General features: G+C 48.4%; 3 protein-coding genes across 3 annotated transcripts; all 3 read right to left on the bottom strand.

Annotated features, from left to right (window-relative positions):
- Positions 1-2,265: 2,265 nt before the first annotated feature.
- On the bottom strand, positions 2,266-3,318 carry EAH_00002150 (hypothetical protein, conserved; the record flags this gene model as incomplete). The annotated part of the gene is made up of 1 exon (XM_013394634.1): positions 2,266-3,318. One exon carries the CDS (start codon positions 3,316-3,318, stop codon positions 2,266-2,268), a length of 1,053 nt encoding a protein of 350 aa, XP_013250088.1.
- A 6,294-nt stretch (positions 3,319-9,612) lies between these two features.
- Positions 9,613-15,816, bottom strand: EAH_00002140 (DEAD-box ATP-dependent RNA helicase, putative; the record flags this gene model as incomplete). The annotated part of the gene is made up of 13 exons (XM_013394633.1): positions 9,613-9,628; positions 9,883-9,994; positions 10,408-10,501; positions 11,040-11,117; positions 11,712-11,813; positions 12,075-12,195; positions 12,445-12,513; positions 12,762-12,866; positions 13,087-13,172; positions 13,317-13,465; positions 13,809-13,884; positions 14,052-14,177; positions 14,596-15,816. 13 exons carry the CDS (start codon positions 15,814-15,816, stop codon positions 9,613-9,615), a joined length of 2,355 nt encoding a protein of 784 aa, XP_013250087.1.
- Positions 15,817-18,883: 3,067 nt separating this feature from the next.
- On the bottom strand, positions 18,884-25,781 carry EAH_00002130 (hypothetical protein, conserved; the record flags this gene model as incomplete). Its single annotated transcript, XM_013394632.1, has 7 exons — positions 18,884-21,628; positions 21,937-22,482; positions 22,677-22,736; positions 22,874-24,301; positions 25,177-25,246; positions 25,557-25,625; positions 25,726-25,781. The coding sequence occupies 7 exons, from the start codon at positions 25,779-25,781 to the stop codon at positions 18,884-18,886; spliced, it is 4,974 nt and encodes a 1,657-aa protein (XP_013250086.1).
- Positions 25,782-26,754: the final 973 nt, after the last annotated feature.

Here is a 26,754-nt window from a genome sequence, read left to right as displayed (position 1 = left end):
TGCTGCTGCTGCAGCAGGGTTGCTGCACCTGTTGCTCCTGCTGCAGCAGCAGCAGCAGCAGCAGCTGAATGCATATTGCATGGAGGTGGTGAAGGGAGAGAGGGAAGCAAGACTTTAAATGCGAGGGACAGAGAAGAGACAGAGACAGAAGAAGAGACAGAAGAAGAGACAGAAGAACTCATCTCTGTTGTGCAGTAACAGAGACAGAGACACGCACACCCGTCTTTGTCCAGCAGCAGCAGCAACAGCAGCAGCAGCAGCAACAGCAACTGCTGATGCTGCTGCTGCTGCTTGAGTTTGTTTTTGTATGCTAATGAGGAGGATACAGCTACAGTTGTTGTTTATACACAGCTGCTGCATGCATGCGCTTGCGGTGTACGTACACCGCACGGGCGAAGCAAGAAGAAGGGATCTAAGGGAGAGGAGACAACAGATTTGTTTACACTTCAGCAGCAACAGATGCAGCAGCAGCACCTGCTGCTGCTATCGCTGCAGCTGCTGCAGCTGCAGCAGCAGCTGCTGCTGCAGTAGCAGCTAGCCTTTTGCTTTGTTGTGCCTGGGGTTTGCTGCTGAGGGCGGCCTACCCCGCCTATGCCTTCCACGCTGCAGCAGCAGCAGCAGCAGCAGCATTTTGGGGTCATGCTGCTGCTGCTGCTGTTGCTGCTGCTGTGGGGCATTGCGCTGCTGCAGTCTGGTGCTGTGGGGATCGGGATCGTCTGTGGGGATCGGGATCGTGTGTCCCTCCCTCCTCCCTCAGCAGCAAATGCGCTCCTGCTGCCGCAGCAGCAGCAGGTGGCTTGGCTGCTTCAGCAGCAACAGCAGCAGCAGCAGCAGCAGCAGCAGCAGACCCTGCTGCCCCTGCTGCTGCTGCTGAAGCAGCCAGCCCAGTGGAGCAGTTTTTGATGTTTGTTCGAATAAAATAATAAATTGCGTGTCGAAGTAGATGCAGCTTCAGGTGTACAGACACCCCGAAAGCCCTATTAGGAGCAGCAGCAGCAGCAGCAGCACCAGCAGCAGCAGGGACAGCAGCAGCAGCAGCGGCAGCAGCGGGAAAGATTAGTTAGGGGGTATTTGTCTTCTTGTAAAAGCAAAGATGAGAGACAAACAGCCTTAGAGGCCCCCTCTGGTGTATTATTATAAACAGAGACAATACAGCAAAAGTAATACAGCATATATTTATTAATTTATTTATTTATTTTTATTTATTTTTTTAATTTGTAGTACAGACGTACACCGTAAAGATGTCTCCATAATATAATCATATGCACACCGATAATGTACATGTAATATATATATATATATATACATATATATGTATATATATATATATATATATTAGGTATTATATATATATATATATTGGTAATTTTGTAGATATATTTGAATGTAGATTATCTATTATATATATATATGTATATATATAAATGTATTATAGATTATATACATGCATGTTTATTATATGCGGTGTATGTACAGCGTCTGCTGCGTACGTACACTGCACCTCTGTACAAAGACCCACAGGCTTGTAATACATATATATATATATGTATATACGTATATATATAATATATATATAATGCATATGTATAGATAATATATATATATATATATACATATAGATAACAAGCCTATGTATAATATATATAGGAAACGTACACATATATGCTTACTATAATAATAGGTAGCACTATATATATATATATATATTATATATATAATGCATATACATAATGCATATATATATTATATATAGTATACAACATATAGTGTACATATATGTACATATATATATATATATATGTATATACATATATATATATATATATATATATATATATCGGTGGATACAGCATAAATAAATTTACAATAAAAAATACATTTAAAAATATTCAGAGGATTTTTTCAGATAATTTTATTTTTTTTGTTTTATTAAAAAAAACGGCTGCATGCATGCAAACGCAAAGCTCGTTGCTGCTCTGCTGTTGCTGCTGCTGCTGTTGCTGCTTCTTCTGCTGCTCCTGTTGGTGTTGCTTAGGTTGCTGCTGCTGCTATTGGTGCTGCTGCTGGTGAGTTACTGTTGCTGCTGCTGCTGCTGCTGCTGCTGCTGCTGCAGTGTGGGGTTACAGCAGAGTCTGCCTTAGCCATAGAAAAGACATTCTTTAAGTAAATATATGTTTATATTTTTATTTATTCTTATGTCTGTATTTATATTTATATTTAAAGTTTATATTTATATTTATTTATTGAAGGAAGAGTGAATGGGTATTAGGATGGTGCTGCTGTTTGTTTTGCTGCTGCAGCTCTCAGCGGTCTCTTTGTCCCTTGTGCTGCAGCACGCCTCGCAGCAGCAGCAGCAGCAGCAGTAGCCGCAGGTGCTGCTGTTGCTGCTGCTACTGCTGCTGCTGCTGTTGCTGCTGATGCTCGCTGCGTTGCTGCTGTTGCTGCTGCTATCAGCGGCGTTGCACCCCGCTTCCGCAGCAACGCCCCCCTTCTTGCTGCTGCTTCTTCTCTCTCTTTATCTGCTGCTAGCAGCATCTGCTGCAGCTCTGGTGTTAACGGCTTTATACCGCAGCAACCGGGGGCCCAGCTGTCTTGCTTCCCTGGGCGAGGCATAGGGGGTATATCAAACACACACCCTTGAGGGCCCCCTTGGGGGCCCCCTTGAGGGCCCCCTTGAGGGCCCCCTTGGGGACCCCCTGCTTCACGATCCCTAAGGGGGCCCCCTGCTTCGTAAGGCCTTTGGGGGCCCCTTGAGGGGCCCCTAGGGAGATACCCTTGGGAGGTTCCTTCTTTGGGGGCCTCACCTTGGGGGGCCCCTGTTTGGGGGGCCCCTGTTTGGGGGGCCCCTGTTTGGGGGGCCCCTGATTGGGGGGCCCCTGTTTGGGGGGCCCCTGTGGGGGCCCCTGATTGGGGGTCGTATAGGGGGCCCCTGTGAAGGGCCCCTTGGGGGGCCCCTTGGGGGGCCCCTTGGGGGCCCCCTTTCTGCGTTTGGGTGCAGCAGGGTGGGTCTCCTGGGTCTATGGTGAGGTTAGAGAGACGAAGGATATCAAGGAGACACCTGGTTGTTGCTGCAGCAGCAAGACCAAAGCACTGTCTATCTGCTGCTCTTTTATGTAGCAGCGCAGCACCTGCTGCAATAATATCATCAATTGCTGCTGCTGCTGCTGCTTCTGCAGGGGTTTGATCTTCGTCTGCTCCTTCGTGCTTCCTCCCTTTTGGTGATATACCTGGGGGCCCCCCTCGGGGGCCCCGCTGCTTTGCTGCTGCTGCTGCTGCAGTTGAAGCAGCAGCAGTTTTTGCTGTTGTAGGAGGAGACATAGTTTATAATACACAGTTAGTTCCTAGCAGCACATTGCCCATGTAAGCAGAGTTGCTGCTGCTGTTGCTACTGTTGTTTTGTTGTTGCTACTGTTGCTGCTGCTACTGTTGTTTTGTTGTTGCTGCTGCTGTTTCTACGGTTGTGTTGTTGCTGCTGCTGCTGCTGCAGCGTTGTTGTTCTGCTGCTGCTGCTACTATAATGCTGTTGCTACTATAATGCTGCTGCTAGCTATATAATAAACACTAAACAATAAATAATAAAAACAAATAAGTAAAGGTTTGTTAGCCAGGGGGCCCCCTCAAATGTACAGCTGCAGGGGGCCCCCACGGTTTCAGTTTGATTTGAGTGAAATACAAAATAATAAAAAACAAAAACTAAAAACAAAATTTAATAAATAATAAACAAAACAGATGCAGCAGCAGCAGCAGCAGCTACTGCTGCTGCTGCTGCTGCTGCTGCTGCTGCATCTCGCTGGGGTCACCAGTTTGTCTTGTGGGGGCCTCAGCAATCCAAAACAGTTTTATATTTTTTAAATAAACAAAAAATAATTAAATTAATTAAATTAATTAAATTAATTAAATTAATTAAATTAATTAAATTAATTAAATTAATTAAATATTTCTTAATTTGCATGATGTTAGCAGAAGGCTGACGTACACTGTACACCGCATCAGCAGCAGATGCGCAGTTAATAGTAATGTTTAAATAAATTATTTATTTTATTTTATATTTCAATAAATTATTTTAAATTATTTATATTTATTTATTTATTTAATTCAGTTTAATTTAACTTAATTTAATTTTTTTATTTAGCTGTGTTTATATGCAGACAGAGACACAAACATTGCTACTGAGGCCGCTACTGTCTAAATAATTTTATTTAATTTTAATTATATTTTTATATAAGAAACATCTTTCTTTGTATTTACAATACACAAATAAATGTCTCTTCGCCTTTATTTACATCAAAAGAATAAACTCTTAAATAGCATAATTATATAAAATAATAAACTCATAAATAATTAAATAAAAGAAATAAACTCTCCTAAATAATTAAATTAAAGGATAAACCCTTTTAAATTGAATAACTTAACAAAAGAATAAACTCTCTTAATTGCATAATTAAATAAAATAATAAACTCTCTTTAAAAGTAATTAAGTAAAAGAAATAAACTCTGTTTAAAAAGAATAAAGAGTAAGTTCTTTTTAAACAGAGTAAATAATTAAGTAAAATAATAAACTCTTTAAGATAAAATAATTAAATTAAAACATAAATCTTTTCAAAGTAAACTAAATAATAAAAATGCGTAGGTATAGTCGTAGCAAAATAAAGAGTACGTTGTGTCTGTATAAGCAATAAGTATAGAATAAAAGCGTAAAGCTCATTCATTAAAAGGAGAATAAATAAAGAAATAAAATAAATAAAAGAGTAATTAGTTTTTAAAAAAGAAATCAATAAAAATGCATGGGCTTCGTAGGGACAGAGTCTTTATTACCCCCTTTAACTTTACTTGCTGGATGACTTTGCAATTCAAGAGGCACCTGACATCCTGCGCTTTTCATGACTTTCACCAAGTCAAAGAATATCGCTGAGTCTTCTTCTGTTAAAAATGATATTGCTACTCCTTTCTTACCTGCACGACCCGTTCTACCTGCATTAGCAGCAGCAGCAGCAGCAGCAGCAGCAAAAGCAGCAGCAGAAGCAGAAGCAGAAGCAGAAGCAGCAAGTCAATAATAGCAGCAGCAGAAGCAGTAATAGAAGACGAAGCAAATGTGATAAAAACAGCTAAAGAAGATTATACGTAGCAGCAGTAGTAGAGTCGGTGGGGCTGCAGCAGATTATTAGGAGCAGCAACAAGAGAAATATAAACAGCAGCAGCAACAGCAGCAAAAGTAGCAGCTACATTTGCTGCATGCATGCAACCAATGCATCAACAGAAGCACCAGCATAATATTTTTTTATTTAATTAATTTGTCAATTTTTTTCTTTTTTTTGTTATTTTGCTTTATTTTTTTTGCGTTTGAGTTTGAGGTGTATCTGAACAAAAGGATAAGCTAAATAAGATCTGTAGAAGTACTTTAATCTGTTTAAAAGTTTAAATTTATTTGTATTTGTCTCACCGATGCGGTGTAAATACTGCTCAATTTCCTTCGGCATATCAAAGTTTACAACTAATGTAACACCATCTATATCAATACCTCTCCCAGCAACATCAGTAGCAACTAATACATCAAAAGAGCCTTCCTGAATAAACAAATAGATAAAATATATTAAATAAATAAATAAATAAATAAATAATAGAATAAAATACTATTAGTAAAAATAAAATGCAATAATCGCATGTATTAAAATCGTGATAATCAAAATAATAAAAAAAATTATATTATGTAAACACAAATACATCAAAAGAATCTTCCTGAGCAAACAATAATATAAATTAAATTAATTAAATTAATTAAATTAATTTAAATAAATACAAAAGGAGAATAATTATAGTAATCATAGTACTCATCTACGTAAAAATATAAATAATAAAAATAACAAATATATAAGAAAACAGACAAAACAAACAAACTCTTCTCTTTAAAATAAAAACAACAATAACAATAATAATAATAATAACAAGATTATTATTATTAATAATAATAATAAAAAATAAAGAATAAAAATAAAAAAATTAATTACTTTGAAGGATGTGAGTGCAGCCTCGCGATTTTCCTGAGCCTTCCCACCATGAAGAGCAATCGTGCTGCAGACAAATAAAAATAAATAAATTAAATTAAATTAAATTAAATTAAATTAAATTAAATTAAAATAGATTAAATTAAAGGGGATTAAAAGAAAGTAAAGAAAAGAAAGAAGAGACAAAAAGAAAAAAAAATTAAAAAAAGGAGACAAAAAGTAAAAGGAGACAGCAAAGAGATATAAAATAAAAATAAAAATAAAAATAAATATAAATCAAAACAAATAAATAACAAAACAAAAAGAAATATTAAAAAATAACAGAGACAATTAAAAACAATGAAGGAGGCAGTTATGGAGACAGTTGAGGAGAGACGAAAAAGAAATAAAAGAAGAAAACAAACAGAAGACAGCAAAGGAGACAGCAGCAGTAAAGGAGACAGAAGCAGCAGCAACAAGGGAGACAGCAGCAACAAGGGAGACAGCAGCAGCAAAGGAGACAGCAGCAGCAAAGGAGACAGCAGCAGCATATTGAGGTGTATATACACCTGAAGCCCAGCTTGCTGAGGGCCTTAGCGAGAGCATCTGCAGATTTCTTTTGATTTACAAACACCATCACGGGAGGCTCGCTCTCTTCTAGTAACTCCTGCAATAATAATAAATAATAAATAATAAATAATAATAATATTAGTAATAATAATAATAATAAATAAATAATAATAATATTAGTAATAGTAATAATAATAATAATAGTAGTAGTAGTAATAATAATAATAATATTAGTAATAATAATAATAATAATTAGTAAACATAATAATAATAATAACAATAAAAAATAAATAATAATAATTAATAAATAATAAATCGTGATAATAGTAAACAGCAATAACAAAATTAAAGAAAATAATAAATAGAAAAGATATAAAGAGAAAGGAGACACAAAAGGAGACAGAGCCTTCAAACAATCTCTGACGATGAACAAACAAACAAAAAAACACAACAAAAAAAGATAAATAGACTCTGCATGCATGCATGCATGCATGTCTGCATGCATGTCTGCATAATAAGACAAAAGAATAATAATAAAAAAGAAGAGAGACAAAATAATAATAATAATAAGAAGAAGAGACAGCTAACCTGCAGTCTCTGCTTCTTTCTTGCCTCCGCAACAAACTCAACGCGTTGATCGATAGCTCTCTTCCCTGCGCCCGGGTCTCCGATTGATATATATGAAGGGGCCCGCAGATACTTCCTGCAGCAGCAGCAGCAGCAGCAGCAGCAGCAGCAGCAGCAGATGAAGCAGCAGATGAAGCAGCAGCAAAAGCAGCAGCAGAAGAAGCATCGGCAGCAGCAGCAGAAGCAGCAGGAGAAGCAGCAGCAGATGAAGCAGCAGCAGAAGCAGCGGCAGCAGCAGATGCAGCAGCAGGGGAAGCAGCAGCAGATGAAGCAGCAGCAAAGCAGCAGAAGCAGCAGCAGGAGAAGCAGCGGCAGGAGAAGCAGCAGCAGCAGAAGCAGCAGAAAAGGAGACACTGAGAATATAAAGAGACAGTAAAAATAAAACAAACAAACAGGAAAGAGATGTTAACACAAAAATAAACAAATAGAGAAGAGACAGTAAAATGAAGATAAAGAAATAGAAGAAAGAGACAGCAAAATAAAAACAAACAAATAAAAAGGAGACAGTAGAATAGAAACAAAGTAGAAGAAGGAGACAGTAAACATAAAACAAAAAAGCAAATAGAAAGTAGCAAGGAGACAGTACAACAAAAACAAACAAACAAATATAAAGGAGACAGTAAAACAGAAACAAACAAATATAAAGGAGACAGTAAAATGAAGACAAACAAACAAATATAAAGGAGACAGTTGAATAGAGACAAACAAATAGAAGAAGGAGACAGTAAAACTAAGACAAATAAATAGAAAGGAGACAGTAAAATAAAGACAAACAAACAAATATAAAGGAGACAGTTGAATAAAGACAAACAAACAAATATAAAGGAGACAGCTGAATAAAGATAAACAAATAGAAGAAGGAGACAATAAAACTAAGACAAACAAATATAAAGGAGACAGTAAAATGAAGACAAACAAATAGAAGAAGGAGATACCTAGCTAATCTTTCTAAAGCAGGGGGCATCGTCGCGCTGAACATATGAGTCAGTCTGTATAAACGGTGTCCTGCCTTAGCTTGCAGCTCCTGCAAATAAATAAATATAAATAAATATAAATAAATAAATATAAATAAATAAATATAAATAAATAAATATAAATAACTCAAGAAATATTAATCAAGAAATATAAAAAAATAAATGTAGATTTACTTGTAATCTAATTATCCTAATGTTAATATCAGCAGCCACAGCAGCAGCCACAGCAGCAGCAGCAGGAGCAGGAGCAGCCACAGCAGCAGCCACAGCAGCAGCAGCAGCAGCAGGAGCAGCAGCAGCAGCAGCAACTGGAGATGCTTTACTTGCTGCAGCGCGAGGGCTTCGTCTTCGCTTTTTAAGTTGGTGGTAGGGATAGCATCTAAGATTGCGTTAACTACTTCTTCAAAACCCAAGTCAATCATGCGGTCTGCAGAAACACGCAACTCTTCTTTCTTCTCCTTCTCCTGCTGCTGCTGCTGCTGCTGCTGTGGATGTGGCTGCTGCTGCTGTGGGTGCTGTGGATGTGGCTGCTACTGCTGTGGGCGCTGCTGCTGTGGGTGCTGCTGCTGCTGTGGATGTGGCTGCTGCTGCTGTTGGTGCTGCTGCTGCTGTTGGTGCTGCTGCTGCTGTGGCTGTTACTGCTGCTGCTGCTGCTGCTGCTGTGGTTAATGAATTGAGTTACCTGCTTCATCTAAGACAACATAATTGCACTGATTTAAAACAGTATATGCTCTATCTAAACAATCTCTAATACGCCCAGGCGTCCCAATGACAATCTCTACGCTGTACATACACCGCAAAACGAAGCAAAAAACAAACAATTTATATATACTTAAACAAATTAACATAAGCGGATTATATATACATATATCTGCTTATGTTAATTTATATTTAAATAAATATATGTATAAAGAAACACAATAAACAAATAAAGAAAGTAACGGATTAACAAATAATAATAAATAAAATAATGATAATAAATAAATATACAAATTAAATAAATAAACAAATAATAAAATGATGATAATAAATTACTGTACAAATAAATAAATAAATAAGATATAATAAATATAATAATGATAATAAATAAATATACAAATGAATAAATAAATAATAAAATGATGATAATAAATTAATGTACAACTAAAAAGCAAAGTAAAACTAAGAGCATTTGAACAAATAAAAAAAAACAGCACTAACCTGAAGTGCATTAATCTGTCTTTAAACTAATACTAATGAATTAAAGCGAATGTAAACTAATTAAATTAAATAAATTAAATAATAATTAAATAAATTAAATTAATTATGTACCCCTGACGAAGAAGAAAGGCCTGGTTCTCTGCGCTCCGTCCACCGACAACAGCAACTGAGCGACAGCTACAGAAAGACGCGAATTTTTGTGTCTCTTCTTCAATTTGCAACGCCAGCTCCCTGAATAAATAATATTATTAAACACATATTCAAAGGCTTCGCGTCCTATACAAGAAGCAGCAGCAGAAAGGAGTCCCAGCTGCTGCAGCAGCATCACCAACAGCAACAATAGCAGCAGCAGCAGCAGCAGCAGCAGCTCCAACAAAAGCAGCAGCAGCAGCAGCCCCAATTGCACCCCCAACAGCAGCAGCAGCAGCAACAGCAGCAGCAGCACCGCCAACACCACCACCACCACTAACACCAGCAGCAGCAGCAGCAGCAGCAGCAGCAGCAGCAGCAGCAGCAGCAGCAGCAGATACCTGGAGGGTGCAAGAATAAGAGCATAGGGCCCATCTTGAGATGTCTCTTCGGTTAGCGGTGGAAGCTGCTTCACGTATGTCAGCAGAGGCAGCACGAACGCAGCTGTCTTTCCTATGAACAAAAATAAATAAATAAATAATAAAACAAATAAATAAATAAATAAATAATAAATAAATAATGCATAATAGACGCCAATACAAATAAATAGAAAAGAAATATCAAACACAAAACACAAAACAAATGCAGGCAAACAAAAACAAAAAGCGACACTGAACAACAACAACAGCAGCAGCAGCAGCAGCAGCAACAGCAGCAGCAGCAGCAGCAGTAGCAGCACTAGCACAACCTAAAGGCCCAGAAAAAGCAACAGCAAAAACACCAGCAACAGGACAACCCAAAGCAGCAGCAGCAACAGCACAGCCTGAAGTAGCAGCAACAGCAGCAGCAGCAGCAGTACAGCCTGAAGTAGCAGCAGTAGCAGCAGCAACAGCAGCAGCAGCAGCAGCAGCAAAAAAGAAGTTTACCTGATCCTGTCTCTGCAATGCCTATTAGGTCTCTCATCTCGAGTGCAATTGGGATAGCCTGCATTTGAATTGGCGTCGGCCGCTCATAGTTCGCCTGCAAACAAGCAGCAGCAGCAGCAGCAGCAGCAGCAGCAGCAGCAGCAGCACCAGCAGCAGCAGCAGCAGCAGCAGGAATATGATTCCTGTTTGCTTGTCGTCTCCTTTCTAGCTTAGCGTTTTGTGGGGTTTTCTGTGCTATAGATATGCATAGCTAGCTGACTCCTCTGTAGCTAGCTAGCTGGTGTATAGCTAGCTAGCTGGTGACAAGCTAGCTTGCTACTGCGTACCTAGTTAGCTGGTGAACAGCTAGCTAGATGGCGCTATGCACAGCTAGCTAGCTAGCTAGCTACAGGTATCTAGCTATCTAGCTACAGCTATCTAGTAACAGTTAACTACAGCTAGCTAGTTACAGTCAGCTACGGCTATCTAGCTACAGCTAGCTAGCTACAGCTAGCTCGTTACAGTTAGCTATAGCTATCTAGCTACAGCTACCCAGCTCCAGCTATCCAGCTACAGCTATGTAGCTGTAGCTAGCTGTAGCTAGCTGTAGCTAGGTGTAGCTAGCTGTAGCTAGCTGTAGCTAGCTAGCTAACCTGTTTAACAGCTTCGATAAGTTCCCAAGGTAGTTCAGCTTCTGCCCAAGTTCGAATCGGCGGAGGGACGCGGCCGCCCTAAAAATAAAAACGCAAACGAAGACAAAAGATATTTCATCAATAAACAGAGTTTAATAAAGATAAATATATTATAGATTAAGAGTAAAGATATATCATGTACAGATAAACTGATGATCAACATATACAATGATAAAGATATTAAGATAAACAGATATATATATATATATATATAAGAAAAAGAAACAAAGTAGAGGTAATAAAAAAACAAATATAAAAAGAGAGACAAAGACAGAGACAGAGAGACAGAGACAGAGACAGAGACGGAGACAGAGACAGAGACAGAGGCAGACAGAGACAGACAAAGACAGACAGAGACAGACAGAGACAGAGACAGAGACAGAGAAACAAACCCAATACAAAAGAAAGACAACTAAAACAAAAAAGAGATGAATAAAAAAGACAAACACAAAAAAGACAGAAAGAGACAGCAGAATTAAATAAAAGAGACAGCAGAATTAGATAGAGGAGCCAGCAGAATTAGATAAAGGAGACAGCAGAAGTAGACAAAGGAGACAGCAGAATTAGACAAAGGAGACAGCCAAAGGAGACACAAGAGACAGCAAAAGGAGACAGAAAAAGATAAACGCCTACCTTAAGATAAATTTCAAAGTCTTCTCTGAATATTCGCCAGTCTCTGTCTGTCATTTCTTCTCTCTTCTTCGTCGACCAATGCCCCTCCAACTCAGGCTCCTCCTGCAATAAAACACAAACCCTGCTGCTGCTGCTGCTGCTGGTGCTGCTCCTGCTGCTGCTGCTGCTTCAGCAGCTGCTGCTGCTGCTCTTGCTTCAGCTGCTGCTGCTTCTGTTGCTGCTCTTGCTTCAGCTGAAGCTGCTGCTTCTGCTGGTACTGCTTCGGCTGCAGGTGCTTCTGGTGCTGGTGCTGCTGCTGATGCTGCTGCTGCTGGTGCTGCTGCTGATGCTGCTGCTGCTGGTGCTGCTGCTGCTGTTGCTTACCTCCATATCCTTAACCTTCTTCTTGTCACTGGCTCGGGCTGCTTCTGCTGCTGCAGTCGCAGCTGCTGCTGCTGCTTCCTCAGCGCCGCGCTGCCGCTGCTTCAACTCGTACTCTTGGCGTCTGCAGCAGCAGCAGCAACACAACAGCAGCAGCAACAGCATCAGCAAGAGCTAGTAGGAGACAAACAAAACTAGACAACTGAAAGGCCACAGCAGCAACAGCAGCAGCAACTACAGCACGAGCAGCAAATGCAGCAGCGGCAAACTGCAGCAGCAGCCGCAGCAGCAGCAGCAGCCGCAGCAGCAGCAGCAACCGCAGCAGCAGCAGCAACCGCAGCAGCAGCAGCAGCAGCAGCAACTGCAGAAATACCGCTTGACGAGTTCATCGTAGAAGTTGTTCGCTTTGCGCTGCTCGCGAATGTCCATCCCAGCTCTAAACCTGAAAACGCAACATGCAAACCCTAAACCCTAAACCCTAAACCCTAATCACTAAACCCTAAACCGCAGAGGAAATAGGCAGACAACCCTTAAACAATAAACCCTAAACCCTAAACCCTAAACAAGGAACAGAAAAGAGATGAAGACAAGAGACGTGAAACTGCGCAACGCTGCAGTCGTCACTACACCCCAAACCCTAAACCCTAAGACCTAAACCCTAAACCCTAAACCCTAAACCCTTGCGAATACCCTCTGCCGAAGAGTAGCTGCGGCTCGAGTCTGTTTTGATAGAGCGGATTGTTGTCTCCTCTCATCGTATCTTCACTCGCATCCCACTCAAAGTTGAAGATGTTCCTGCACCCAAACCCTAAACCCTAAACCCTAAACCCTAAACCCTAACCCTAAACCCTAAACCCTAAACCCTAGACCCTTGACCTGAAATCGTAGGCCTTAGTAAACCCTACACCGCAGTCTGCAAACCCTCAGCCTTAAACCCTAAACTCAAACCCCAAACCCTGCTAAGATACCCACAGCCACAAACCCTAAACCCTAAACCCTAAACCCTAAACCCTACCTGAATTTTTCTGAGGGCTTTTGAATCTTCTTCTTCTCTTTCTTCATACCCAGGTAATGCATGCGAATCTGCTCCAGCTCCTTCTCCTGCAAACCCACCGTTCAAACCCTAAACCCTAAACCCTAAACCCTAAACCCTTAATCCTTGACTCTGAGGCCTTTGCAGCGCCGCCCTCTGCCCGAGCCTCCAAACCGCTAAGCCCTACAAACCCTAAACCCCAAACCCTAAACCCTAAACCCTCTTGCCTGTTGCTTCGCGCGGAGTTCTTGCTCAGGGAGGTTGAGCAGCTTAAGATCTGCAAGAAGGCTGGCTTCCTTCGGCTTCTGCTGCTGTTTCTCTTGCTCCCGCTGCTGCCGCAGCTGCTCCTCCCGCAGCTTCTCTATACGCAGCAGCAGCAGCAGCAGCAGCAGCGCAGACAGCAGCAGCACAGGCGAGATCCACACCCACTGGCGCAGCAGCACATGCTGCAGCAACGCCGGCAGCAACAGCCGCCGCATCATCTCCCGCAGCAACACGAGATAGTGCAACAGCAGCAGCAGCAGCAGCAGCAGCAGCAGACGCAGCGAAAACAGGCAGCAACGGTGGAATGAGCAGGAGGAGCAGCAGCAACTGCAGGCGCAGCAAATGCAGCAGGAGCAGCAGGTACAGCAGCGACAGATGCAGCAGCAGCAGCAGATGCAGCAGCAGCAGATGCAGCAGCAGCAGATGCAGCAGCAGCAGACTTTCTTGTTCTTCTTTGACTCTCTCCATGTCCCTCCTCTTCTGTCTTTCTCGCCGCTCTCTTTCTCGCTCAATCTCCTGAAAGCAGCAGCAGCAGCAGCAGCAACAGCAGCAGCAGCTACAACGGCAGCAACGAACAGCAGCAGCTGCACGGGTCAGCAGCAGGAGCAGCAGCACCTGAGAGGCCTACAAGAAGAAGAAGAAGCAGCAGCAGCAGCAGCAGCAGCAGCAGTGTATCTACAGACCTCTCTCTGCAGGAAGAGTCTCCTTTTGTTTATCATCTCCCTCTCTTTTTTCTTTGCAATCTCTGCTTCTTCCTGCTGCTGCTGCTGCTGCCGAGCCTCGCGCTGCTTCTTAGAAACAAAGGTTATCTGCAGGCAGCAAACACAGCAGCAGCAGCAGAAGCAACAGCAACAGCAGCAGCAAAGATATGCATGCGTTCAACTGCTTCCCTCTCGATGCCATACCTCACAGATGTGCGTCTACGCTTAACCGGAAAAGCAAGGGTTTAGGGTTTAGGGTTTAGGGTTTGCTGCTAGCACCAGCCGCCTACGGGAAGCGGGAGGCATAGGCAGCAGCAGCAGCAGCAGCAGCAGCAGCAGCAACAGCAGCAGTTGCTGGTGCTGTTGCTGTGAGCAGTGCAGCGCCTGCTTCCGAGCAGATAAAGAGAAGGTATCAGCAGCAACAACAGCAGCAACAGTACACCCGGAAACACCAGCAACAGCAGCAGCAGCAGCAGCAGCAACAGCAGCAGCAGCAACAGGAACGGCAGCAGCTCGTATGTCTCACTCTCTTCGGTTCTGCTGCTTCTCTCTTCTTTCTCTCTACCTCCTCTAATGAATATACTTCTCGCCGCTGCTGCTGCTCTGCAAGCAGCAAAAAGGAAGACAGCTTCCCCGGCACCTTGGCGGTGCTGCTGCTGCTGCTGCTGCTGTTGTTGCTGCTGCTGCTGCTGCTGTTGCTGCTGCTGCTGTTGTTGCTGCTGCTGCTGTGGCTGTCTTTGCTGCCGGTACTTTTCAAGCCGCTGTTCTGCTCGCCGGCAGTGGCGCTGCTGCTGCTGTTGTTGCTGCTGCTGTTGTTGCTGCTGCTGCTGTTGCTGCTGCTGCTGCTAATGTTGCTCTTGCTGCTGCTGCTGCTACCGGAGGCAGATGTGGTAGAGGGTTCTGATGGCGGCTTTTCTTTCTGCGCAGCATCGCTCCTGCTGCTGCTGCTGCTATTGCTGCTGCTGCTGCTGTTACTGCTGCTGCTGTTACTGCTGTTACCGTGTCTCATGCTGTCTGAGTGCCCTCTGCTGCTCCATCCACCATAGTCCTTGCTGCTGCTGCTGCTGCTGCTGCTGCTGGTTTCTCTGTATCTGGGGGTGTCCCTGTCTCTGTTGCTTCCATACCTCTGGCTTGTGTCACCGTATCTATCTCTAAATCCATCTCTGCTGCTGCTGCTGCTGCTGCTGCTGTTGCTGCTGCTGCTGCTGTATTCGGGCCGGCTTGAAGCAGCACGGATTTCTGTCTGCAGCCTCTTGGGGGGACCCCCAAGCGCATTTAGGGGCTCTCGTTTAGGAGGGGCCTGAGCGTTAGCTGCTGCTTCTGGTTTGCTGCTGCTGCTGCTGCTGCTGCTGTCGGTGGGTTTGGTGCTGCTCGTGGTGCCGCTGCCGCTGCTACTGCCGGCGTTATCGGGGCTGCTGCTGCTGCTGCTACCACTGCTGCCTGTCTCTGCGACATTGCTACCGCTGTTCTCTGGCCCTTTGCTGCTGCTGCTGCTGCTCTTCCCTGTGGAGCTGCTGCCGCTGCTGCTGGGGGGGCTGCTGCTGCTGCTGCTGCTGTTGCTCTCCCGCATAGGGCGGTCAGCCGCTGGCTCACTTGAAACAGGCTTCGGCGCCGTTGCTGCTGCTGCTGTTGCTTCTGGTGAGGGTGTTGCTGCAGCAGCAGCAGGCGCTACGTTAGTAGCACTTGCAGCAGCAGCAGCAGATGCTGCTGCTGCTGCTGGAGTTTCTACACCGTCTGGTGCTGTCATGATGTATTGTTATGAATATCTGTTCTCTAATAATCGAAGAGAGAAGGTGCTGCTGCTGCTGGTGCTGCGGTTGCTGCTGCTGCTGCTGCCGCTGCTGCAGTTGCTGCTGCTGCTCCGTTGTCCGCAGCAGCAAAGACGCAAGAGCACAAAAGCATATATAAAGAAGCAGTAGAAAGAAGGAGAAGCAAAATAATTAATTATTTTAGTGTTAGAATTCAGGAAAAAGGTCGGCCTCCTCTGGGGCCTTCTGTTGAGCCCTGTGCATGCAGCAGCAGCAGCAGCAGCAGCAGCGGCAACTGCAGCAGCAGCTGCAGCAGCAATAAAACTACTTAACCAGCAACCTGTGGATCTGAATCTCGCAGCAAGACAGCAGCACACCAACGCAGATTCTGCCGCCTCTCTCCTTGCGCTGCTGCAGCAGCAGGCGCTGCTGCTGCTGCTGCTGCTGCTGGCGAAGATCCGTCGAGTGTGCCTTTAGCTGACCCAGGTGGAGCAACAGCGGATCCTGAGCAGCAGCAGCAGGCGCAGCAGAGCAGCAAGAGCAGCTACGGCAACCGCAGCTGCAGCAACTACCACATCTTAGCCGCAGCAGCAGCAGCAGCAGCAGCAGCAGCAGCGTAAGCTCCACCAATTGATTCGTGGGGTGGCGGAACGAAGCCGTATTTACATCATCTCCGACAGCAGCAGCAGCAGCAGCAGGAGGCAACCCCTAACAGCAGCAGACAGCCACAGACATCGATAGATGCAGCAAGGAGTGGTTCTGGCGCTGCAGCAGCAGCTGTGGCAGCTGTAGCAGCAGCAGCATGCTAAGGTAGCAGCAGCAGCAGCGACAGGTGCAGCAGCATCAGATGCAGCAACAACAGTAACAGCAGCAGCTAGCTCGGCAGCGTCAACAGCAACAAGAACAGCAGGATCAGCAGCACCAGCAGCAGCAACAGCAGAAGCAGCAGCAGCAGCAGCAACAGCAGCAGCAGCAGCAGGATGTCTAAACAAGGGCGCCGCAAAGGCGGCAGACAGGGTGATGCTGATTACAGCAGCGACAGCAGCGGGGGCCAGGGTTGCGGTGCTGCTGCTGCTGCTGCTGCTGCTGCTGGGTCGGGTAGACGGTGGAGGCGAAGAGAAGCCCCTGACCTCAGCCTTATCATTGTGCAAGAAGAAGTAGAGGCCTCAAGGTGCCTCAAACCCTAAACCCTAAACCCTAAACCCTAACTCCCCTACACCAACCCCTGCATCGCAAACCCTAAACCCTAAACCCTAGCAGTCGTACGCCTCTCACCCTGTCTGCAGCACCCTCTACACCCTAAACCCTAAACCCTAACTCGCCTGTATCAAGCCCCAAACCTGAATTGCAAACCCTAAACCCTAAACCCTAAACCCTCGATAGTTGTTTGTGGGGTGTATATACAGGGTAGGCGTTGCTTCCTGGGCTGCAGCGCATGCAGGGGCCTCATCGTTGCTGCCTCGCAGGCTGTGCTGCTGCTGCGGCATGCCGGGTACTTTCCGGTGTACAGAGTGTTGTAAGAAGCGCAGCAGCAGCAGCAGCAGCAGCAGCAACACCATGGCAGCAGCAGGCGTTGCAGGTGCAGCAGCAGCAGCACCCACAGGTAAATACTTGTGCAGCGCCGACTGTCTCCATATACACCGCGCAGCAGACTGCAACCCCCGTCACCTTCTCAACTGGCTAGGCTAAGCTAGCTGCTGCTGCTGCTGCTGCTGCTACTTGCATGCACTAGCTGCTGCAGCTTGAGATGGCAGCAGCAGCAGCAATACCCAGCAGCAGAAGCTGCTGCAGCTGTTTTTTTTTTGCGGCTACTTGCATGCACTAGCTGCTGCAGCTGGAGACTGCAACAGCAGCATGAGCCAGCAGCAACGGCTGCAGCAGCAAAATATGCAGAGTAGCTGCTGCAGCGTGCTGCAGCGCATGCTGCCAGCAACGAATACCTTTGCTTCCTGAATGTCTTTTAAAGTGGATTTGCTGCTGCTACTGATGCTGCTGCTGCTGTACTGCTGCTGCTGCAACAACAATAGAGCTGGCTTAAAGTGGATTTACTGCCGCTGCTGCTGCTGCCGCTGCAGCTGCTTTCTTAAATGTATTTGCTGCTGCAGCTGGTGCTGCCGCAGCAGCTACCTTCCAATGTTGCCTTTGCTGCTGCAGATAGTGGTGCTGATGCTGCTGCGACTGCTGCTGCTGCTGACAGAGGCGAAGTGTTGCGCCTTAGAGGAGTAAAGGCTTGTGCTGCTGTGGATGGGGACAGCAGCAGCAGCACGTGCTGCGGCAGCGCTTGCTGCGCTGCAGCAGGAGCTTCTGTAGAAGGCAGCAGCGACAGCAGCAGCAGTAGTTTTTTGCTGTCAGTGCATGCAGTAGCCTACAAGGCGTAGTTGCAGGAGACAGTTAAGGAGACATTAAAGGGTGACAGTTAAAGGAGACAGTTAAAGTGAACAGTTAAAGGAGACAGTTAAGCAGACAGTTTGAAGGAGATAGATAAAGGAGACAGTTGAGGAGACAGTTAAAGGAGACAGCTAAGGAGACAGTTAAAGGAGACAGTTAAAGGAGACAGTTGAGGAGACAGTTAAAGGAGACAGTTGAGGAGACAGTTAAAGGAGACAGTTGAGAAGACAGATGAGAGCCCATAGAGGCAGCCACTCAGCGAGACATCTGAGGAGACGCTTAAAAAGGCATTTAGAGGGATACTTAAAAGTGGTGCTGCTGCTGCTGCTTTAGCAGCAGCTGTTCTAGAAGTCACTGTCAGTGAAGCGCTGCAGCAGCAGCAAAAAGAGGTTCAGAGCCTACAGCGGGGTTACGCTGCAGCGGGAAGCAAAGGCTTCCTCCCTGTGCTGCTGCTGCTGCTGCTGCTGCTGCTGCTGCTTCAGCAGCATTTGTTGGGGCTGGTGCTTCAGCAGCAGTTGCTGCTGCTGCTTCAGCAGCAGTTGCTGCTGCGGCTGCTGCTGCTGAAGCCGCAGTAGCAGTTGGTGCTTTTGCTGCTGCTGCTGCTTGAGCAGCAGTTGCAGCTCTCGCTGCTGCTGCTGCTTGAGCAGCAGCTGCTGCTGTTGCTGCAGCGGGTCTCCGCTACTCTCGAAGAGGAGAGGAGGCGCTCAAGGAGAGCCGGTGGTAATCCATGTTTCCGCATGCAGCAGCAGCTTCTGCGTCTGCTGCTGCAACAACTGCTTCATCTTCTGCTGCTGCAGCTGCTGCTTCTTGTGCTGCTGCGTCCTCGGCAGCAGCAACCGCTGCAGCAGCTGCTGCAGCAGGGTCACTTGCGCATTTTGCTTCTTCATACAACAGCTCCCCAGATGCCAACGGCCCTGCCTTTCTTTCTTCCTGCCGTGCTGCTGCTACTGCTGCTGCTGCTGCTCCTGCTGCTGCTTGCTCAGGTGTCTCCTGCACAAAGGGCCCTCTGTCCTTGTGCGCTGCTGCTGCTTCCCTGCTGCAGGGGCCGTCAGCGCCCGCTCTCGCCCCGCCAGAAGCAGCAACAGCAGCAGCAGCAGCAGCAGAAGCCGCAACGGGCTTTGCTGCATGCGCTCGGCACGCCGGCGTTCTGTGGGGTGCACGGAAATTCTGTCTCCTGCTGCTGCTGCTCCTGCGGCTGCTGCGGCTGCTGCTGCGGTGTCTTCCGAGCCTGGCATCCCTGCTGCTGTTATTTGCTGCTGTCTCCTTTACCCGTCTCTCCAGGGAAATGCTGCGGCTGCTGCTGCGCATGGGGTGGACCCTTCTGTTGCTGCTGCTGCTGCTGCTGAGGCCCCTTTGACCGCTGCTGTTTCGCTCTACCAAATGCTGCCTCCTTCGGCTGCTGCTGCGGTAGCTGCTGCTGCCGCTCCTGCTGCGGCTGCTGAACCGGTTGCTCAACTCAGGGGCTCTTCCGGTGTAAGCCCCAGTTCTGCTGCTGCTGCTGCTGCTGTAAGGAGGGTGTCTGCTGCTGCTGCTGGTGCTGTAAGGGGGGTATCTGCTGCTGCTGTTGCTGCTGTAAGGGGGGTATCTGCTGCTGCTGCTGCTGCTGTTGTAAGGGGGGTATCGGCTGTTGCTGCCGCCGCTGTAAGGCGGGTATCTGCTGCTGCTGCTGCTGTAAGGCGGGTATCTGCTGCTGCTGCTGCCAGTACTGTAAGGGGGTAGTCTGCTGCTGCTGCTGCTGCCCGGCGGGAGGCTGATTCTGCTGTTTTCATAAGGCGGGTATCTGCTGCTGCTGCTGCTTAAGGGCGGATGTCTGCTGCTGCTGCTGCTGCCATAAGGGGGCATTCTGCTGCTGCTATAGGGAGGGTATTCGCTGCTGCTGCTGCTGCCAAACCGCGGGTCCCTGCTGCTGATGCAGGGCGGGTATCTGCTGTTGCTGCTGTAGAGAGGATATCCGCTGCTGCTGCTGCTGCTGCCGTTGCTGCTACAGTTGACGGGGTATCTGTTTATATTGCCATAGGGCGGGTATCTGCTGCTGCTGTTGCTGTCAGGGGGACGCCTGCTGCTGCTGCTATACGTAGGATATTTGCTGTTGCTGCTGCTGCTTCGGGGCCTATATCTGCTGCTGCTGCTGCGGCTTCTGTTATTGCTGCTGTTACGAGGAGCCAACCTGCAGCTGGCGTTTGTGCTGCTGTCATATCGGGCGTTTCGGCTGCCTTGAGGATTGCTGCTGCTGCTGCTGCTGCTGCTGCTGCTGCTGTCTCCATACCTTTTAGTGGCCTCCATAGTGCATCCGCTGTTGTTGTTGCTGCTGCTGCTGCTACTGGTGTTTCCGTTCCTTTTGCTGTGGCTCTCGCTGCCTCCCAGTTTGCTGCTGCTGCTGCTGCTGCTGCTGCTGCTCCTTTGGGGCTTAAGCACAGGGGAGCTGCTGCCATCAGAAGGTTTGCTGCTCCGGTGTGGTTCTACCGAAGGCGCTGGGGTGCCCCCCAGCTGCCTCGAGGTCTCCGTAGCACAGCAGGTGCTGCTGCTGCTGCTGCTGCTGCTACTGCTGCTGCTGCTGCTGCTGCTGCTGCTGCTGCAAAGCCTGCTCCTGGTGCTGCTGCTGCTTCTGCTGCGGCTGCGGGGACAGCTGGCGGGGCTTCTGCTGATGCTTCTGCTAACGCTTCGGCTGACACTGCGGCCCCAGCTAGTTGGTATATGCCGCACGTTACTCTGCTGTTGCTGCTGCTGGTGCCGCTGCTGCAGCTGCTCTATGTCTTGCTGCCCTAAGTGCTGCCCTCCAGGGCTCCTGCTGCGACCATTGCTGGGCTGAGCGTGTGCTGCTGCAGCCCGTGGCGCTGCTGCTGCTGCTGCTGCCTTTGAAGACGCGGGATCTGCTACGTGCGGAGCAGCAGCAGGAGCTGGTGCTGCTGCTCCGCCAGCTGAGTCTTTTGCTGCTGTTGCTGCAGCAGCTGGTGGTGCAGCAGAGTCCTTGCTGGCTGCAGCTTGATGGTGCCCGCTAAACACAACAGAAGAATCTGTGTCGCTGCTGCTGTCGCTGCTGCTGCTGGAGATGATAAACGCCTCAGCGGCGTCTCTGCTGTTGCTTCTGTTGCTGCTGCTGCTGCTGCTTCTGCTGCTGCTGCTGCTGACCCGGACGATTTCCCCCGGTGCTAGAGGTGGGCATACACCCCGCGCCAGCGTCTGGGTTGCTCCTTTCTTTCTTTTCCTAATGAGGCACCTGCTGCTGCTGCTGCTGCTGCTGCTGCTGCTGCTGCTGCTGCTGCGAGAGGCGCTTCTCCTCTCAAGCCGCCTCAACTGCCGCAGCAGCCGCTGCTGCTGCTTCTCCAGCCGTCTCCGTGTCTCCTCTCTGTGGGTCTCCTTCCGCAGGGCATCATAATTCAACTTAAAGGCGCAGCGCACGCAGACACGGCACTGCACCAGAGCCTGCAGCAGCAACAGCAGCAGCAGCAGCAGCAGAATATTCATGTGGTGTAGGTCAAGGGAGGCAGCAAAAGGAGTAAAGATGCATGCAGGCTCGATGCAGCAGCAGCAGCAGCAGCAACCCAACGCACTGCTGCAGCACCAAATGAAAAGCATGCAAATGCTGCAGAAGCAAAAGCCAGAGCAGCAGCAGCAGCAGCAACAGTAGCACCAGGAAGGAGCAGCAGAAGCAGGAAGCTGCTTGCCTGTTTATTCTCTCCTTTTTCTGTGTAGCTGAAGTGCAGCTGATATGTGCGGAGTTGCTGAAGCACCCGCTGCTGCTGCTGCAGGTGGTGCTGCTGCTCCAGCAGCCGCCGCATCTTATGATCTTGAGTAAGGTCGATAGCAGCAGCAGCAGCTGCTACTGCTGCTGCTGCTTCCTCTGCTGCTGCAGTCGCTGCTGCGGCAGCCTGTGTTGCGTCCTCTAGAGAAGCAGCAGCAGCAGCAGCCCGATCAGCAGCACGTGCTGCGGCATCTTCCAGTCTTTTGCTGCTGCGGTCCCCGTTTGCTTTGCTTGCTGCTGCAGCAAAGCCAGCAGATCGAGCTTCTGCGGCAGCAGCAGCTGCTGCTGCTTGCAACTTGTCCACCTTTGCTGCTGCTGCTTCCTTCTCTTTGCTGCACTGCAGCAAAGCAGCACGTAAGAAATCTTCATCAGGGAGGCCCCTCTCTTCGCGGAGAGCAGCAATTTGCTGCTGCAGCAAACGCAATGCTGCTGCAGTCTCTTGCTGCTTCTGCTGGGTCTTGCATCCGCTGCCTCCGCAGATGGGGCCCCCGATGCCAGCTGCTGCTTCTGCTGCAGTGCGCCAGCGAAAACCTATCTGCAGCAGCAACAGCAGCAGCAACAACAGCAGCAGCAGCAATTACTGGAAGCAATATCCAAGCACCACGAAGCACACCTTACTGCAGCAGCAGCACCTGCAGCAGCACCTGAAAGTCCGCGTCAGCAGCAACAGCAGCAACAGCAGCAGCAGCAGCAGCAACAGCAGCAGCAGCAGAAACAACAGCAGCAGACCTGTCCCTTGGTATATCGGCTTAAGTCGCAGATGACGACAGGCAAATCAGAGCCCTCAGTCTGAGGCACACAAACGCACACAAAACACACACCCTAAACCCTAAACCCTAAACCCTAATCCCTAAACCCTAAACCACTGGTGAGTGCCGCTGTGCCGCGGGGAAGCCGCTGGGTGCGGCTGTGCGGTACAGAAGCACTCCTCGATCCTGCCTCTCATGCAGGCAGTTGCTGCTGCTGCTGCTGTTGCTGCTGCTGCTGCTGCTGCTGCCGCTGCTGCTGTTGCGACACACTTGATGTTCAGTTGAAGCGGCGCCAGCAGCAGCTGCACGTGCAAGAGCCTCCCGTTGCCTCTCTCTCCCTTCTCCGTTCCTCTCTGCTGTTGCTTCAGTTGTTGCTGCTGCTGCTGTTGCTGCTGCTGGTGTTGTTGTTGCTGCTGCTGCAGCAACAGGGAGCCTGCTGGTTAATACGACTGTCCTCTTCGTTCCTTGGCCTGCTGCCGTTGCTGCAGCAGCCCCTGCAGTTGCTGCTGCTGCTGCTGGTGCCTCGCGGACAGCAGCACGTTTTGCTTCTGCTGGTGCTGCAGTATTTGCTGCTGCTGCTGCAGACGCACTCGGTGCTGCTGCTGAGGTGTCTGCTGCCGCTGCTGAGGTATCTGCTGCTTCTGGTGAGGCGCTTGCTGCTGCTGTATCTGCGCGTCTAGCATGTCTTGCTTCTCCTGCCCCGGCTTCAGCAGATGCTGCAGGGCTTGCTGCTGATGTTGCTGCTGCTGCAGTCTTTGGTGCTGCTGGCTTCTTTTCGGGAGGTGACGTGTCTGCAGCAGCAGCAGCAGCTCCTCCTGATGCTGCTGCTGCTCCTTCACCACGATCCTTTGCTGCAGATGTGCTTGCTTCAGATTCTGCTGCTGCAGCAGAAGGGCGTCTGGCTCGAAGTGGTGCTGCTGCTGCTGATGCTGCTGCTGCAGGCTCTGCATGCCCTGCCCGCGTCTTAGCTGCTGCAGACCTTGTTGCTGCAGCTGTCTCTTCTTTTGCTGCTACTGCCGGATTTCTTCCGCGTATGTCTTTCCCTTTGGTGCCTGCTTCACCTGTTGCTGCTGCTGCAGTTGTTGCTGCTGCTGCTGCTTCCCTTGCAGCACGGGGCTCTCCCGCAGCAGCCCTGGGGCATTCCTGCAGGATTACTCGTCTCCGATGCTGCTGCTGCTGATTCTGCTGCCGCTTCGGAGCCCCTACATCTGCTGCTGCTGCTGCTGCTGCAGGCGGCGGTTGGCGCCGATGCTGCAGCCACTCCCCTGCTGCAGGGGGGCCTCTCTTTGAAGGTGGGAGCAGCAAGTGCTGCTCCTCTGGGGGATATCTGCTGCTCCTCAGCAGCGGCTGCAACCGACGAGGAGCCCTCATAAACTCTTCTGCATACACCGCAGGCTGCTGCAGCGGGGCAGCGCCCCCCACAGGGCGGCTAGGCAAACGGCGACGCTGGCCCATCTGCTGCAGCAACACCCTGCTGCTGCTGCTGCTGCTGCTGTTCCTGCTGCTGTTGTTATTGCGCCTGCTGCTGCCGTTTGTTGCTGCTGCTGCTGCTATGACGTAGGCTCGCTCCCCCTCATGCCAATGCTGCTGCTGCTCCTGCAGCTGCTACAGCGCAGGGTCAGACCTTTGTCGTCGATGCTGCTGCTGCTGCTGCTGCGACTGCTGCTGCGGCATGTGCAGCAGTCCGAGCTGTGCAACAGCAGCAGCAAGTGGGCACCTCGCGGGGGCCTGCAGCAGCAACTGCTGCTGCAGGTTCTGACTAGGTCTTAAGAGAATTTGTTGCAGTTGTTTTATAGAGAACAAACTTCTTAAAGACGATGCTTTTTCCTCTAACAACAAGCAGGGGCCCCCCAGCCCTCCTTAGCAGTCTCAGCAGCTAGGTGGTGCCCTTTAAATATAATACTTTACTCTCAATTTCTCCTGTAAGCCCCACCTGCAGTGTTGTTTTGACGGAATCCGCTGTTGCTGCTGTTGCTGCTGCTGCTGCTGCTGTTGCTGCAGCAGAAGCGGTCGTGGGGGGCCCACGGGGCCCTCACCCCTGCAGCTGCTGCAGTGAAGGGCTTCTTCGGGGCTGCTGGGGCTTTTATGCAGTGTTGCAGAAGTAGTAAAATAAAAGAATAAATAATTGTTTTAACAATCTCAGCTCGTACACACCGACAGCCAGCATGCTTCCGCTGTGCCTGTCCATACGGCGTTCTGCTGCTGCTGCTGCAGCAGCAGCAGCGGCAGCAAAAAGCTGCTGCTGCTCTGCTGCTGCGACTCCTGTGTAGTGCAACCTAATTAGTTTCAACCCTTACGGGCCTATTCTTGCTGCGGTTTCGGAGCCCCTTAGGCAGCAGCAAACATATCACTAACCCTATTCCTGAGACTAGTATCTAGCTGTGTAGAGAGATGCTGCAGCAGCCTTCCTTCTCTAAACGGGTGGAAGTACTTCTCCTTGCATGCAGGTTGACTGCTGAGAGCCAAAAACGTGCTTGTACCAAGTGTATACGCTGATAGAGCATGCATGCACCAAAATGGGGCTGGGGTAAACTAGCATGCGGGGATGTCCTGCAACAGATATTGAAAAGAACCCCAATATAACTTCATCATAAGAAGCCTCCTATACGCACCAACCCCACAGCCTTGTGCTTCTGAGCGCAAGATGACTGGAGACAGGGAGACAAGCTAGCAGCTGCCTACAACGACGTCTTGTTGTACTTACTGTGATGCTACTAACGACGGTTAATAACGCATCCCCTCGTTATACTGAGTAGCACCATATGGTTCATCGAGGCAGTTGCAAGTAGCCTAACTTACCCCCACACCTGCCTTGCCTGATGCAGAGGAAGTTCCCTGCAAAAAGCCCTAAACCCTTAACCCCCGGCGTTGATTGAACGGTGTGTTTGCCTGCTTATACAGCCAGGCAGAGTGTTCTTCGATGCAGACACTGGCCGTACATCCCAACCCTAAACCCTAAACCCTTATTCTGCTTGATAAGTCGACATAGCTTGTGCCGCAGCAATATTGGGGTGATGATCTAGGGGTACCTAGCAGAGTACGCCTTGCCATACTGGTTGCACCTCAAACGAACTGGGTTGGACATGAGAGATTAATATCGTCTAAAGGAAGAAATGAATTTGTGTTTCGCTACCATCCATCGAGCTACCCTACTCCAAAGAGTAGCCGCCAACAAGTGGGAGGGGGACCACAGGGCGTATACAGCTAACTTCGGGGGGATCATTGCACAAGGATCCCAATTGTCTGCAGAAGGCAAGGTAATTTGTTTCCTGCACAACTTTCCAAAGGATTTAAGATGGGCCGTCACACAAAGAAGAGCAATTAAGTGTCGAAGCTGGAAGGAGGCGGCAGCTGCATTGGCTACAATGGCCATCCCACGGAAAGTCGGAGGAGTATAACAAACTCAAGAGGGAAACTCAACAGAGTCTACAGGGAGGAGCTGCTGGGGGCAGACGCCTACCAAAGACAGCAGGGGACCGAATATATCAGCAGACGGTAGGGAGTGCTACGGGAGGCTTGTGAGCCAATGAAGCCCCAGAAATAGATCGTAAGGTACAGGGCCAAGTAATAAATCTTAAAGGAGGGGGGCACCGAGCTAGGAAGTGTCCGACTGGCCAGCCGGGAATGCGCAGAGCAAAGAAGACGTGCATGAGATATAGTGGACTAGGTCACTTCGCTAAGGATTGCGCAACACCAGGACGCACGAGATTCGAGCCAAGGGAGAGGACGGAAGGGCAGACAACAAACCCTAATGCGGAGCGCACAGAGCGTTTAAAAGGGCGAGCCTAGACGTTAAGCGAGACGAACGTGCTAGGCGACCTAATCAGGGTAAAATGGTGATGTGCGCAGTAGCGACCAAACCTAACGACATACTAGTTTTCCCGGAGTAGGGGTAGAAGTTCTTGTCTGAGGACAGTCCAGCTAAGACAGTGCTCAAGTAACCTGAAGCATGTCAGCAGTCAGCGGAGGAGCAGGGCAACTCAGTGCCAGCAGGCGAATAAGACGTAGAGCCAAGGTGTGTGATAGAGGATGACGGTGAAGAGTCAGCAGAGGTGCCA

The sequence above is a fragment of the Eimeria acervulina genome, genomic scaffold (assembly GCF_000499425.1).
Source record: "Eimeria acervulina Houghton genomic scaffold, Eah_scaff7, whole genome shotgun sequence".
NCBI lineage: Eukaryota > Apicomplexa > Conoidasida > Eucoccidiorida > Eimeriidae > Eimeria > Eimeria acervulina.
Note: the sequence above shows the minus strand (reverse complement) of the source record. Positions and strands in the feature narration are given on the sequence as shown.